This window comes from Macaca mulatta, chromosome 10 (assembly GCF_049350105.2).
Source record: "Macaca mulatta isolate MMU2019108-1 chromosome 10, T2T-MMU8v2.0, whole genome shotgun sequence".
NCBI lineage: Eukaryota > Metazoa > Chordata > Mammalia > Primates > Cercopithecidae > Macaca > Macaca mulatta.
Window position 1 is genome coordinate 85,585,149 of NC_133415.1, and position 15,527 is coordinate 85,600,675.

Below are 15,527 nucleotides of genomic sequence, written 5' to 3' on the forward strand. Positions count from 1 at the left end.
AGAACTGTGTTAAAACACTGTTGCAGATTTATTTTCCAAAACCTCTGCCGGCACCTGACTGAGTCCACAGAACTGGCAGGACACACAAGATGTGCTGGGTTAAGATGCTCTGGTGCTTTCTGTGGGTGCAGCTGACTGTTTTGCAGGCCTGCTTCTTGACTGTTGAGGCGGGCAGATCTGAGCCCCCACAAGGTAATTGTGGACAGTTTTTGAAAAGTGGTTTTTATGTTAGATCATGGGCTTCTTTTATTTGTATATGTGCAGTTCCCTTATCTGTAGGCCTTATTTTGATATTTCTTTTTTCCTTTTTGAGATTTGTTTTCTGTCCTTGCAGTACTGCTTTTTCCAGAATGTCATATAAATGGAATCATACATTATTATTATTATTATTTTTGAGACAGCACCTCACTGTCGCCCAGGCTGGAGTACAGTGGCATGATGTGGCACGCTGGAACTTCCGCCTCCTGGATTCAAGTGGGAGCCATACATTATATAGCCCTTTGAGTCTGGGTTGTTTTACTTAGTGTGAGATATTTGAGACTTATTTGTGTTGTGACATGCACTAGCAGTTATTTCTTACTTTAAAAAAATTTTTTTGAGACAGGGTCTCTGGAGTTCAGTACTGCAGTCACAGCTCACTGTAACCTCAACTCCAATGCTCCAGTGGTCCTCCCACCGCAGCCCTCACTTCCCAGTAGCTTCAACTACAGGCACTTGTGTACCACTATACCTAGTTAATTAAAAAAAAATTTTTTTTGTGAGACAGTCTTGCTTTGTCACTCAGGCTAGAGTGCAATGGTGTGATCTCAGCTCACTGCAACCTCCAACTCCTGGGTTCAAACGATTCTTCTGCATCAGCCTCCTGCGTAGCTGGAATTACAGGTGCCCGCCACCTCATCAGGCTAGTTTTTTGTGATTTTTTTTTTTTTTTCTTTTTTCTTCTGAGATAGTTTTTCGCTCTTGCTGCCCAGGCTGAAGTGCAATGGCGTGATCTCAGCTTACTGCAACCTCTGCCTCCCAGGTTCAAGTGATTCTCCTGCCTCAGTCTCCCAAGTAGCTGGGATTACAGGCATGTGCCACCATGCCCGGCTAATTTTTTTTAGTAGAGACGGGGTTTCTCCGTGTCGATCAGGCTGGTCTTCAACTCCCGACCTCAGGTGATTTGCCTACCTCGGTCTCCCAAAGTGATGGGATTATAGGCGTAAGCCACCATGCCCGGCCTAGTTTTCGTATTTTTTATTTTAATAGAGATGGGGTTTCACCACGTTGGCCAGGCTGGTCTCGAACTCCTGACCTCAAACGATCTGCCCACCTCGGCCTCACAAAGTGCTGGAATTACAGGCTTGAGACACCGTACTTGGCCTTACATTTTTTTTTTTTTTTTTTTGAGACGGAGTTTCGCTCTTTGTTGCCCAGGCTGGAGTGCAATGGTGTAATCTTGGCTCACTGCAACCTCCGCCTCCTGGGTTCAAGTGATATTCCTACCTCAGCCTCCCAAGTAGCTGGGATTACAGGCATGTGCCACCACGCCCGGCTAATTTTGTATTTTTAGTGGAGACGGGGGTTTCTCCATGTTGGTCAGGCTGGTCTCGAACTCCTGACTTCAGGTGATCCGCCCACCTAGGCCTCCCAAAGTGCTGGGATTACAGGCATGAACCACTGTGCCCAGCCTAAATTTTTTTTTTTTTTTTTTTTTTGTAGTGTTGGGGTCTCACTTTGTTGCCTAGGCTGATCTTGAACTCCTGGGCTCAAGCAATCCTCCTGCCTAGGCTTCCCGACATTGCTGGGATTACAGGCATAAGCCACTGTACCTGGCATCTTTTTTTTTTTGATATGAATATAACATGCCTAGCTTTTCTTTGTGTTGTGATTTTTATCTTTTTTTTTTTTTTTTTTTAATTTTTATCTTTTCAATACATAATGTACAAGGACTTATTTTCTGGTTATGATAGAAATCATTTATTTGAAAGTCTGTCCATGTTGAAACAACTAAAAATGCTGTGCCTTTATCTGTGGGTAGAAGAACTAAGCTCCCTTAAAGAAATCTAGAGAGCAGAAGAGAACGGGAAATGAGAGACCACAAACTAAAGGGAGAAAAAGAACTTTTCAATAAGGCTTGCAGGCTTGCTCTAGCAGTCTTAGTGATTAAAAATAGTAGCAATGGCCTAGAGCAGTGGCTCACACTTGTAATCCCCGCACTTTGGGAGGCTGAGGCGGGCGGATTGCCTGAGGTCGGGAGTTCAAGACCAGCCTGGCCAGCGTGGTGAAACCCCATCTCTACTAAAAATATAAAAATTAGCCGGGCGTGGTGGCATGCGCCTGTAATCCCAAGGAAGCTGAGGCAGGAGAATCGCTTGAACCCAGGAGGTGGAGGTTGCAGTGACCCGAGGTCATGCCATTGCACTCCAGCCTGGGCAACAGAACAAGACTCCATCTCAAAAAAAAAAAAAAAAAAGAATGGCAAAGGATAAATACCAAACAGAAAACTGAGCCTCCAAACATACTACATATATATTGGAAGTTCAAATAAGAGGTAGAGTTGGGATGTATTCATAGGTGTCTGGCTCTACTTGTGGGCAAAAATAATTAGGTCCTTACCTCATACCATATACAAATAATCAAATAATTATGTTGATGAAACCTGAATGGACTAATTCAAATAAGTGTTTCTTAGGCGAGTTACGTGTTTTCTGATTATAAAAGTTACATAGGCTTGCCGGGCATGGTGGCTCGTGCCTGTAATCCCAGCACTTTGGGAGGCTGAGGCGGGTGGATCACCTGAGGTCGGGAATTCAAGACCAGCCTGGCTAACATGGAGAAACCCCGTCTCTACTAAAAATGCAAAATTAACCAGGTGTGGTGGCTCATTCCTGTAATCCCAGCTACTATGGAGGTTGAGGCAGGAGAATCGCTTGAACCCGGGAGGTGGAGGTTGCAGTGAGTCGAGATTGCACCATTGCACTCCAGCCTGGGAAACAAGAGCGAACCTGTCTCAAAAAAGAAAAAAGTTACATGGGCTTAAGGTAGTTACCCCAAACCTTCCTTCTGAGTATGAATTTTTAGAGTTAGAGAAGAAATGCTGGAGGTAAATGGCTTAAACATTAATAATTGATATTGTATTATGCAGGTTTTTTGTTTTCACTTTACATAACTTTGTCTAACAATAAGTACTGCACTCTTTGCCCCCTATTGTGGAAGTAGGTAATTTAGTTAACCAGTCCTCTTGACTGATTTGATTGCAGTGTTTGCTGTGACAAACAGGACTGCAGCGACCCCCTTGCACAGAGGCCTGCTCGAGAGCTTTGAACTGGGTGGTTTCTGAGCAGTAGAATCCTGTGTAGCAGGATATAGATGTTAGGCATTTTAGATGACACAGTCAAGATTACTATCCCAAAGACTGAACCAGTATCCCTGCTGTGTAGGTGTTTAGGCTTAAGATGACTAAATACTGTGTAGATATGTAGACTCAAGATTTAAGACGTTCTTAGTTGAAGCCACAGGTGCAGCCCACTGTGAGGGACGGGCTAAGGTTGAGGGGGTCTCTTTCCAGAACATTGACCTCCTTTGCCCTCTTGGGAGGGGACAGAGGGTCCTAGGCTCTGATTTTGCCAAGGGGTAGGTGGCCACAGGAATTGGGCATGGCAGTGCCTAGGATTCTGCTCCTATGCTGCCCCTCATTCTCTGAATTACCATTGACCACTCCCTGGGGCTGCCACACCCTTCAAGGGGTTCTCGAAGTGGATATAGGGGAAGGGGCTGGGTGCTTGTGTTTTTTAGACTCTAAAGTTACTGTCATATCTTTTCAGATCTTTATGGTCCCAGGTTTTTTTTTCCTGTTACTTATCTAAAAAGTAATGACATGATTTTATTCCAATGCACTGACAAACATCTGAGTGTATTTTGGTGTCATGAACAGCCTGCAGATAGCCACTTGTCTGGTTTTTCCCTGTTTGGACACACACTTTTTTTTTTTGAGATGGAGCCTGTACTGTTGCCCAGGCTGGAGAGCAGTGACTCACTGCGACCTCCGCTTCCCGGGTTCAAGCGATTCTCCTGCCTCAGCCTCCCGAGTAACTGGGACTATAGGTGTGTGCCACTATGCCTGGTTAATTTTTTTGTATGTACACACTCTTCTGATAATTCTGCTTACTCTGCCAAGGGCCCAGCTTCTACTGCAGGATGACAATGGTACATGTACTCATGAGCTAGAGGCATTGAGCAATTCCCCAAATGCATCCCGAATTGTGGAGGGTGATGGGGTGGATACTTCTTGATTGGCCTTGTGGGGTGGTGCTGGGGTGGGCAGCAAGATGGCACCTGAGAATAAGTGACTTCAGGTGTCATCTATGTAGGTGTCCTTGGTACCAACTTCCCAGTGAATCAGGTGGGTTACTTTATTTCACAGATTATAAAACTGGGGTTTGAGAAAAATATTGGGTTTTTTTTTTTTTTTTGAGAACAGGGCCTAGAGTGCATGGCGTGACGATAGCTTACCGCACCCTCAACCTCCGAGGCTTAGGTGATCGTTCCCCATCACCTTCTGAGGACCTGGGACTACAGGCGAGTAGCTAGGACGACAGGGGCATGCCAACACATTCAGCTAATTTAAAAAAATATTTTAATAGAGAAGAGGTCTTGCTGTGTTGCCCAGGCTGGCGTTCAACTCCTGAGCCCAAGCTGAAGCCTCGACCTTCTAAAGTGGTGGGATTACAGGCATGAGCCACTGTGCCCAACAGCGTTTTTTTTTTTTACTGCTTTCCTGTAAATCTGATGTTTTCTGGAATTTAGGGTAAGTTCCTTATCAGACAAAAACACAGTACTGGGACCTTGTGTTCTGTCATGTGTTCTGCTGCCACCGGTGTGGACAGCCTGTGTCTGGCCCCCTTTCCTTTGGATGTGCTGTCCCTGCTGCCTGGATCCTTCCCCCTCTCTACTTCACCTAGGTGTGGTGTCCCTCCCTCGGCTTAACTTTTACAGCCTACTTACTGCATTGTTTTATGGTGTCTTTTTTTTCTTTTTTTTTTTTTTGAGATGGAGTCTCGCTGTGTCACCCAGGCTGGAGTGCAGTGGCATGATCTCGCTTACTGCAAGCTCTGCCTCCTGGGTTCACGCCATTCTCCTGCCTCAGCCTCCCGAGTAGCTGGAACTACAGGTGTGTGCCACCACGCCCAGCTAATTTTTTGTATTTTTAGTAGAGATGGGGTTTCACTGTGTTAGCAGGGATGGTCTCAATCTCCTGATCCTGTGATCCGCCCACCTTGGCCTCCCAAAGTGCTGGGATTACGGGCCTGAGCCACTGCACCCGGCCTTTTTTTTTTCTTTTTTAGATTCAAGGAGTACATGTGCTTGTTTGTTGCATGGGTATATTACTTACTGGTGGGGATTGGGCTTCTGGTATATCCATTACCCAAATACTGAACGTTGTACCTGATAGGTGGTTTTTCAACCCTTGCTGCTTCCCATCCTCCCGTCTTTTTGGGGTCTCCCATGTCTTGTCTTGTCTTTTTTGTTTTCTTTGCTTTTTTCTTTTCTTTTTTGAAATGGAGTCTCCCCCTTGTTGCCCAGGCTGGAGTATAGTGGCACGATCTCAACGTCACTGCAACCTGCTCACTGCAATCTCCACCTCCCGGGTTCAAGTGATTCTCCTGCCCAGCCTCCTGAGTAGCTGGGATTACATGCGCCTGCCACCACGCCCAGCTAATTTTTTTTGTGTGTTTTTAGTAGAGACGGGGTTTCACCATGTTAATCAGGCTGGTCTTGAACTCCTGGCCTCAAGTGATCTGCCCGCCTCGGCCTCCCAAAGTGCTGGGATTACAGGCCATTCTCCTGCCTCAGCCTCTCCAAGTAGCTGGGACTACAGGTGCCCGCCAAAACGCCCGGCTAATTTTTTATATTTTTAGTAGAGACAGGTTTTCTTTTTTTTTTTTTTTTTGAGACGGAGTCTCACGCTGTTGCCCAGGCTGGAGTGCAGTGGCGCGATCTCGGCTCACTGCAAGCTCCGCCTCCCGGGTTCCCGCCATTCTCCTGCCTCAGCCTCCTGAGTAGCTGGGACTACAGGCGCCCGCCACCGCGCCCGGCTAATTTTTTGTATTTTTAGTAGAGACGGGGTTTCACTGTGGTCTCGATCTCCTGACCTTGTGATCCGCCCGCCTCGGCCTCCCAATGTGCTGGGATTACAGGCTTGAGCCACCGCGCCCGGCCGAGACAGGTTTTCATCGTGGTCTCGGTTTCCTGACCTCGTGATCTGCCTGCCTCGGCCTCCCAAAGTGCTGGGATTACAAGCATGAGCCACCGCGCCCGGCCTAATTTTTTTATTTTTAGTAGAGATGGGATTTCACCATGTTGGCCAGGCTGGTCTTGAACTCCTGACCTCAGGTGATCCACCCACCTCAGCCTCCCAAAGTGCTGGGATTACAGGCTTGAGCTACCACACCTGGCCCTAGATTTCTCTAACATAGGCTGTGGAGGTGGAATTTTTATTTATTTTTTCTTTAAATTGATACTCTCCACTGAATGAAGGATTTTAGTTTTTAATTTTTTACTGCACCCCGGGGTTGGGGCAGATACCAAAGTGACCCCCCTTCCTGCATTGTGAGGTTTAATTAATGCAATTAACATTTACGAAGTGCTGTGAAACAGCTCTGCTGCTGGTGTCAGCCTGGAGGAAATGAGTGACATCAGTTCTCAGCATTATTGCTGGGTTGGGGCGAGTCCCTGAGCCTCCTCTTGAGTCTAATTGGGGGTGCCACCTACCCCTCTGTCTGCCACATTGCATTTGAGTACATCTGACCTGGTTCAGTCGGGGCACAGGCACCCTGCTGCACTAATGAGGAAGGCCCCTGGGGGAGAACCTTGTGGGTGGGCCCACCCAGTGCTGCTGCCCACCCCGAATCACACGCTGGACCCCAGCCTCTGGGAAAGGGTCAGAGTTCACCTCTCATCACAAGGTTAGGCAGCCACCTCCTGTGAAGGGAAACTCTCAGCTGGTGTATCATGTCCCAGCCACGAAGCTCCCTTCATCCCTGGAATGGGTGATGCATTGTTCCTAACTTCTGTAATTCTTGTCTGTCTCGGTTATGACAGTTCCAGGCACGTGCCTTGGACTGCCTGGGCATGAGATTTGGCACTGCCTCTTCTCTGTGTGACTTAACTCATCCGAGCCTGTTGAAGGCAGGGGGATAATAAGACCTGCCCCAGGATGGGGTGGGGTTTAGTTAAAAGAGGTGGCAGACAGGCTCGGTGCGGCAGCTTACACCTGTAATCCCAGGGTAAGGCGGGTGGATCACCTGAGGTCAGGAGTTTGAGACCAGCCTGGCCAACATGGCGAAACCCCGTCTCTACTGAAAATACAAAAATTAGCCAGGCATGGTGGTGCAAGCCTGTAATCCCAGCTACTCAGGAGGCTGAGGCGGGAGAATTGCTTGAACCGGGGAGGTGGAGGTTGCAGTGAGCTGAGATCACCCCACTGCACTCCAGCCCAGGTGACAGAGTGAGACGTGATCTTAAAAAAGAAAAGAAATAATAATCCATGGTGGTAGAGACAGTGTTCAGCCTATAGTGAGTAGGGCCCTGGGAACTGTTAGCTACTTGATGTTACAGTGGCAGAGTGGGATGGCGCAGTTCTAAATCCAGCATGTCCGCCACTGTGGATAGGTCATGTTAGATAAAGCAGTTGGCTTGTGATGGGGGCCATGTTATCTGGAAATGCCAGCCTTGAATCATGAAGTCAGTGAGATACATAGAAAGAGGTGGGAGAGATTCGTATCCACCAGTACACACCTGATGCTAATTTAATTTCTCTTGTCCTGATTCTAAGAACATGTAGTTAAATTTGTATGTTATTTACCTTCCCTGTATATTGATCAAGGAGGTAGTATGTCAGTCTTTGTCTCGGGTTTCTCCGTCTGCAAAACAGGAATAACAGTACTCACCACATTTAAAGATTAAATGAGTTAAGATGGGTAAAGCCAAAACAGTGCCTGACAAATAGTAAGCACTGAAAAAAAGATGACCTTATTATTAGGGGGGATTCTTATGTATTTATGTATGTGGGAGGAAAGGCCTGGGAGAGAAGCTTTTATTCCTGGATTTTGAGCTGTGGGTGTTGAGGTCTGAGAAAGGAAGCAGGAGGTGTAGGGAGTCGGGAGGGCTTCCAGGCTAAGAGAACACAGCAGCACATGCCTCAAGGCTAGATTGTCTTGGCCTGCGTGTAGACTAAAGCGGGGTGGGGGAGGAACTGAGCTGGGCATCTTTTTTTTTTTTTTTTTTTTTTTTGAGACGGAGTCTGTTGCCGGGGCTGGAGGGCTGGAGTGCAGTGGCCAGATCTCAGCTCACTGCAAGCTCGGCCTCCCGGGTTTACGCCATTCTCCTGCCTCAGCCTCCCGAGTAGCTGGGACTACAGGTGCCCGCCACCTCGCCTGGCTAGTTTTTTGTATTTTTTAGTAGAGACAGGGTTTCACCGTGTTAGCCAGGATGGTCTCGATCTCCTGACCTCGTGATCCGCCTGTCTCGGCTTCCCAAAGTGCTGGGATTACAGGCTTGAGCCACTGTGCCCGGCTGAGCTGGGCATCTTTTAGTCACGGGTGCAGGTTCTGAAGTTGGTGTATGCTGTCTACACAGCTGTGGCTATAAGGCAATGAGGGTGGTTAATTTCACTACAAACGTAGGGTCGTGATAAAAACAGAAGGAATTTTAAATGAAATCACATTGAATTATGCAACGAGAAGAAAGTGTATTTAAGTGCTCAGCTTGCTCCTGGGGGGCACCCAGGTAGCTGGTGCCATTTATTGTGGGTTTTCTTCCTGGACTCTCTCTCCAGTACCCACAGGTCTTGTTCTAGGGGCTTGAGACTTTTCCTGAATGTTGAGATACGGGTTTTAGAAGGCGTGCTGCCCACACGTCGGGTAGGCTGGTGACTAGTTGGCACTGCTGAGGCCCTGGGGGAAGTCCCAGGGTGGTTAATCATTGTCAACCTGGGTCTGTCTAGGAGGTGAGACTCCTGTCTGGCTTCTTGTTGACCCAGTTAGGGGCTGTCTGAGGACTGGGTTTCAATGTTGCCTGCGAAACCCAGCACACATTAGAACCCTGGGTCCTGGATGAAGGCGAAGGAGGTCACATCCTTTAGTCCAGGCCTCTGGTTTGCCACCAGCTCCTGGCCACAAACAAACCCTGTGTGTCTTCCCCCCAGAGCACTTTGGGGTGATGGACCCTCCTGGAGACACCAGGTACACCAGGGAGCCCCACCTCCTACTCTATGCCAGGCCCACTAGGTTACTTAGTTGGCTGGTTTGGCCTGAGGTGAAATGCTTGAAAGTAATGATTATTCTGAAAGGATACTCCAGCAGCTTCCCTGGGATTCTGGTCGCTTCATCTCGTAGGAACTGGCCATAGGTCAGCCAGCCTGTTCTTCCGGGTCAGGGCTTGGGAGAAAAAGGGCTGAGAAGCAGCTGATTGGTCTGACTCAGGCATATCCCCTGTCCTTGGGGGTTGGGGGAAATTCCTTGACATGTGCTGGCACACATCCTGGATCATGTGAGACACAGAAAGCCTATGTGCTGTGTTTCAGCACACATATTTATAATCTGAACAATGCTGCTTTAATATGCATATTAATCATCCAGGCATGACTTGTGTGTGTTAAAATGTCTTGTGAAAATCCTGCTTCAGGCTGGGCGCAGTGGCTCATGCCCGTAATCCCAGCACTTTGGGAGGCTGAGGTGGGCAGATCACGAGGACAAGAGATCGAGACCATCCTGGCCAACATGGTGAAACCCCGTCTCTACTAAAAATACAAAAATTAGCTGGGTGTGGTGGCTCATGCCTGTAATCCCAGCTACTCAGGAGGCTGAGGCAGGAGAATCGCTTGAACTCTCAACAGAGGTTGCAGTGAGCCGAGATTGCACCACTGCACTCCAGCCTGGCGACAGGGAGACTCCGTCTCAAAAAAAAAAAAAGAAAATCCTGCTTCAGGACATCTAGCTTAGTGCCTGAGATTTCTTCAGCAGCTCCCAGTTCCAACAGTTATTCCGACCAGCTCTCAGGTGATGGTACTGTAGCCTGTGTGGCTTCTGGGCCACATGGGGAGTAGCAGCAGAGGTCCAGTTGCCCCATGCAATGGGCAGGTGCACCCACCACAAATTGCACCTCTGCCGCCACTGGGCACATCAGACTGGGCTCCACGGCGCCCCCTGGTGGGCAGTGCCAGTGGCGCCAGTGCAGCTCGGAGCCAGCAATACAAGGTGTGGCTTCTAGAAGGTACCCTGGTTTGAGATGCCGAGGTAGGAGGATCCCATGAGGTCAGGAGTTTGAGGCCAGCCTGGGCAATGTAGCCAGGCTCTGTTTCTACAGAAAATTAGCCGCACATGGTGGCACACACCTGTGGGCCCAGCTGGAGGATCACTCAAGCCCTGGGAGTTCTAGCCTGCAGGGAGCCGTGATCACACCACTGCACTCCAGCCTGGGTGACTGAGTGAGACCCTGTCTCTAAGATAGATGGATGGATGGATGGATGGATGGATGGATGGATGGATGGATGGATAGAAGATAAACTGCGAGGCTAGCACGGGTTGTCTGGCAGGCGCTGGTATGTCTCCACGATGGAGCCCAGAGGCTGGGAGACCCCGTGCATATGGGCAGCAGCTTTTTGGGGAAGGTTTTCCCAGGCACGGTTCCAGGACACAAGGGTGTGGTGTGAGTGACCTGGAGCTGTTTGTGGCTCAGGGATGGGGGCCTGGAGGTCTCATATTGTCCCTAGGCTTTTGTAATATTTTTGCCAACCAAAGGTGGAACAAACAGCAAAGGCAAGTGACTTGGAAAACTCGGTTTCAGATGGCATTTGTGCACTGGAGTTTTTTACTTGTTCTCTATCTAATCCTGGCCCCACCTCTTAGATGGGCTATATGACCTTGGAGAATAACCTAGTCTGTGTGTCAGTTTTCTTTTTCTAGAAGGTGAGCTCCCCAGTCTCCCTAGAGGGAGATACATACAGGTTCTTGCATCCAACAAAATCTGTGTGCCCACAACGTTGCAGGCAATGGGCCAGCCCAGAGGTCACACAGCCTGCCAACCCATCAGTGTGGCCCTGGCCCTGGCCCTATGTGTTAGCTGATTTACCTGACCAGGAGGGGCAGCAGTGGGGAGGCCGAGTCCCAGAGGTGAGGGTGAACCTGCAACGGATCTGGGGAGTCCCCCTCCAGTTAACTCCCCCCAGGCTTTCTGCCTGTGCCTCCTTCATCCTTCCCTCCTTGGGAACTTGGGACTCTGAGCCCCAGCTGGTGAGGGAGTAAGGGAGTGAGCGACAGGCCGGCAGACCAATGGGCCCTGGAGGATGGGGTGAGGCGGGGCTTGTGCTGCCATGGAGAGGAGAGAAGCGGTTCTGTGGGGGAGGAGGGGGTGGGTGGGAAGAGGACCTGGAGATTGAGGGGAAGGGAGAGAGCAAACAAAGGGGTCAGGAGGGAAAATAATGCACTGGCTTCCTGAGCCCCTGCAGAGGCTGAGCAGGGAGAGGGGGCCAGGGCCAGAGGGGACAGAGGCTGGCGGCAGACAGGCCGGGGCAGGCAGGTCCTAAATGGCATTGTTTGAAGGGGCTGGCTAATTGCACAGAGCAGTCTGAGCCTAAGACCCCAGCCCTGGCCCCCGCCTCTGTCCTGGGTGCTGGCGTCTGAGCCTTCGGGACAACCTGTCCACATGGAACCAAGTCCTGAGCCTCCGAGCTTGGTGAGGGGGAGGCTATGGGGGGCAGCCTGGGTGGGGTGCTTGGGGAAGAGCATCACCCTAAGAATGCATCCTGGGGCCTTGGCCTGGGAACATAGAGCCCATGGCGGGGCGTCTGGGGGAACACTGCCCCTCTCGTGTCCCTGCTTCCCTTCCACCCCACCCGTTCTGGCTTCTCCCACAGGAAAGCATGAAGGGAGACACCAGGCATCTCAACAGAGAGGAGGACGCCGGCGGGAGGGAAGACTCGATCCTCGTCAATGGGGCCTGCAGCGACCAGTCCTCCGACTCGCCCCCGATCCTGGAGGCCATCCGCACCCCGGAGATCAGAGGTGGCTGGGCAGTGGGGACTGGGGTGGTGTCAGGCGCTGACACATTGAGCGGTCACTGCAGACCACTGGAGGCTTTGGGGAGAGTCTCTGACAACCTCCACCACAATTCCCTGGGAGGGAAGAGAGCTCCAGCAAGGAGGGATGCAGGGCTGAGCCCTTCACGCCTGCCCGCAGCCCTTGGCCTCCCCTTTGAGACTGTCATCTCAACTGGGACTCTGAGCGTGACACAGGGTTGATGGTTCCCTGTTCTCCGCCAGTCATGACAGCATGGGCCCTCAGAGAGCTCTTCTGCAGTGGGACCCTCTCCCCACTCAGAGGTGGGCTGGGGTTGGGAGGGGAGGTCTGGAGTGTGCTTCCTTTCCACCCTGCCCTGAGCAGCTCCAGCCAGCTCACTTGGGATTCCGCCCCAGCTGGGCTGGAAAGCCCTGCATTGTCCTCTCAGCTGTGCCATCCCATGGAACTTCCTGCGGGCGTGAAAGGGTTCTATTTCTGCATTGTTCCCCACAATAGCCACACTCGACATGGGAGCACTTGAGAAGTGGCTGACACGGCAGGCAGTGAATTGTTCCTGGAAATGTAGTTAGTGGTCCCTGGATGGGCAGCACCCTGCTGGAAGGAATCGGAGGGCTCCCCTTCTTGGTAACTTCAGTGTTGTTTTGGGTCCTGTCACGTGCCTGGCCCAGGGCTCTGTTGTCTTAGGAATAAAATCAGTGGAGAAGATGAACGATACCGAGGGACTGAGAGCAAACCCCTGTGGCTGACAATAGTGTAGGGGAGATCCCAGGCCACGCCACGGAGAGCAGCCCGTATCAGCAAGGCCGTTCCCTGGGCTGGTGCCTGCCCCCTCAAAACAGACTCCTGGCTGTTTCCTCTACAGGCCGAAGATCAAGCTCGCGACTCTCCAAGAGGGAGGTGTCCAGTCTGCTAAGCTACACGCAGGTATGGTCTCCGCTCTCCCTTTTTCAGGGCTCAGTGACGTTGTCGTTGGCTTTCATCACATGGGCAACCTGAGGCCCATAAAAACTGGCATCTGCAAATGCATGGAGGGTTGTCGAGCTAGATGCTTTCTGCATATATTTGGCATTGTTTTTTCAATCTGGACTATCAGTTACATTGAGAAATCTCTCATATGGTAGTCCCCTCTTATTTGTCATTTTGCTTTCCACGATTTCAGTTGCTTGCAGTCAGCTGCCGTCGGAAAGTATTAAATGGAAAATATTAAATGGTAAATCCCAGAAATAAGCAATTTATACATTTTAAATTGAGTGCCATTCTGGTAGCATGATGGAATCTCGCACTGTCCTGCTCTGTCCTGCCCAGGATCAGTCCTGTCTTTGTCCAACATCATGATGCTTAGGTGCCACCTGCCCGTTAGTCACTAGTAGCCATCTCCGTGATCAGATCAGTGGCAGTATCACAGTGCTTGTGTTCAAGTAATGCTTGTTTTACTTAATAATGGCCCCAAAGTGCAGGAGTGATGATGCTGGCAATTCAGTTATGCCAAAGAGAAGCCACGAAGTGTTTCCTTTCAGTGAAAAAGTGAAAGTTCTCAATAAGGAAAGACGTCATATGCTGAAGTTGTTAGATCGTGGTAAGAACAAATCTTCCAGCCGTGAAATGAAGAAGAAGGAAAAATAAATTCATGCTAGTTTTACTGTTGCACCTCAAACTGCAAAAGTTAGAGCCATGTTGTGTGATAAGTGTGTAGCTAAGATGGGAAAGGCATTAAGTTTGTAGGTGGAAGACATGAACAGAAATGTGTTCTGATTGACAGCAGTGCTTTGTGCCAGGAAGCATTGAGCTGATAGATAGCAAGGCATCTCCTGACACCAAACCATTTACTTCAAGTAAGGGATGGTTACATAGATTCAAGAATAGGTTTCTACTGAAAACTATAAAAATGACTGGGGAGGCTGCATTTGCCAATGAAAAAGCTGCTGCTACATTTTCAGAAGAGTTGAAGTTGATTGAGAAGGGAAACCATCCAAAACTGCAGTGAAACCAGACTCCTCCAGAAGATGATGTCTGATATAACCTACATTCATAAAAGTGCAGAGGAGGGAAGACACCAAGTCATAAACCGTGGAAGGACAGATAAACCCTGAATAGAGTATGAGAGAGAAACCACATTCATATGGCTTTTATTAACAGTATATTGTAATTGCTCTATTTTATTATTGTTAATCTGTGCCTAATTTATAAATTAAACTTTATCCTAGGTATGTAGATATAGACAAAAACACAGCACATATAGGGTTCCATGTTCCAAGGTGTCAGGCAGCCATGGGGGGTCTTGAATGTATCCTCCCTGGATAAGGGGAGACTACTGTATAGCAAACTGTCCTTTTTTTTTTTTTGAGACGGAGTCTCGCTCTGTCGCCCAAGCTGGAGTGCAGTGGCCGGATCTCAGCTCACTGCAAGCTCCGCCTCCCGGGTTCACGCCATTCTCCTGCCTCAGCCTCCCAAGTAGCTGAGACTACAGGCGCCCGCCACTTCGCCCGGCTAGTTTTTTGTATTTTTTAGTAGAAACGGGGTTTCACCGTGTTAGTCAGGATGGTCTCGATCTCCTGACCTCGTGATCCACCCGTCTCGGCCTCCCAAAGTGCTGGGATTACAGGCTTGAGCCACCGCGCCTGGCCAGCAAACTGTCTTTTTATTCCTGGAATGAGTCCAACTTGGTCATGGTGCATTTTGAAGTTGATTTTATTCGTGTATTCATGAATGAAATGGGTATAGGATTTTTTTTTTATTCATTTATTTTTGTTGCACTCCAGTCTGTTGCCCGGGCTGGAGTGCAGTGGCATGATCTCTGCTCACTGCAACCTCCCGCCTCCCAGGCTCAAGGGATTCCCCTGCCTCAGGCTCCTGAGTAGCTGGGACTACAGGCAGTGTACCACCATACCCAGCCAATTTTTTTCTATTTTTAGTAGAGACGGGGTTTCACCATGTTGACCAGGTTGGTCTCGAACTCCTGGCCTCAAGTGATCCACCTGTCCCTACCTCCCAAAGTGCTGGGATTACAAGTGTGAGCCACCGCACCCGGCCGATTTTATTTCTTTAAATCTATCTGTAGTTTTGATGTCAGGATTATGTGGGCTCTAGGAATTTTTTTACAAGCTGGAAAAAAACTTGTCTAAGCTTATTTTAATGAATTTCAAACAATTATATCTTTTAAGACTTGCTACATTATCAAGCTTTCTACTTCATTTACTTTTTCAAGATTGGATCTTTCCCATCATGTTTTGTGTTCCTTCCTTTACTGACACCGTCTGTTTCCTAATTATTCGTAGTAGAGTTTATCAGTTGGGTTGGTTTTGCTAGAGCCAGTGTCAGTCAAAAAAGTCCTGAGCAATGAAAACTGACCCTCAGCTTCCATTCTCAGTGGTGGCCAACCTACTGAGGGGACTGAGAAGGTGAGGAATCCAAGCCCTGGGAGGAGTTAGGGCAGCTGCAGGATCAGAGGCTCAGCACTGCTGTTTTGTT

At 49.3% G+C, this 15,527-nt stretch overlaps 1 protein-coding gene across 3 annotated transcripts in view; it reads left to right on the forward strand.

Annotated features, from left to right (window-relative positions):
* Positions 1–15,527, forward strand: part of DNMT3B (DNA methyltransferase 3 beta) — a 49,632-nt gene that overhangs the window by 7,320 nt on the left and 26,785 nt on the right. For all 3 annotated transcript variants that reach the window (XR_013399780.1, XM_015149210.3, XM_015149209.3), the window contains exons 2-3: positions 11,897–12,044; positions 12,922–12,983. Coding sequence is in view for 2 of the 3 variants with exons in the window: in XM_015149210.3 (XP_015004696.2) it covers positions 11,903–12,044; positions 12,922–12,983 (204 nt within the window). In the remaining variant the exon portion in view is untranslated. The remainder of the gene's footprint in view (positions 1–11,896; positions 12,045–12,921; positions 12,984–15,527) is intronic.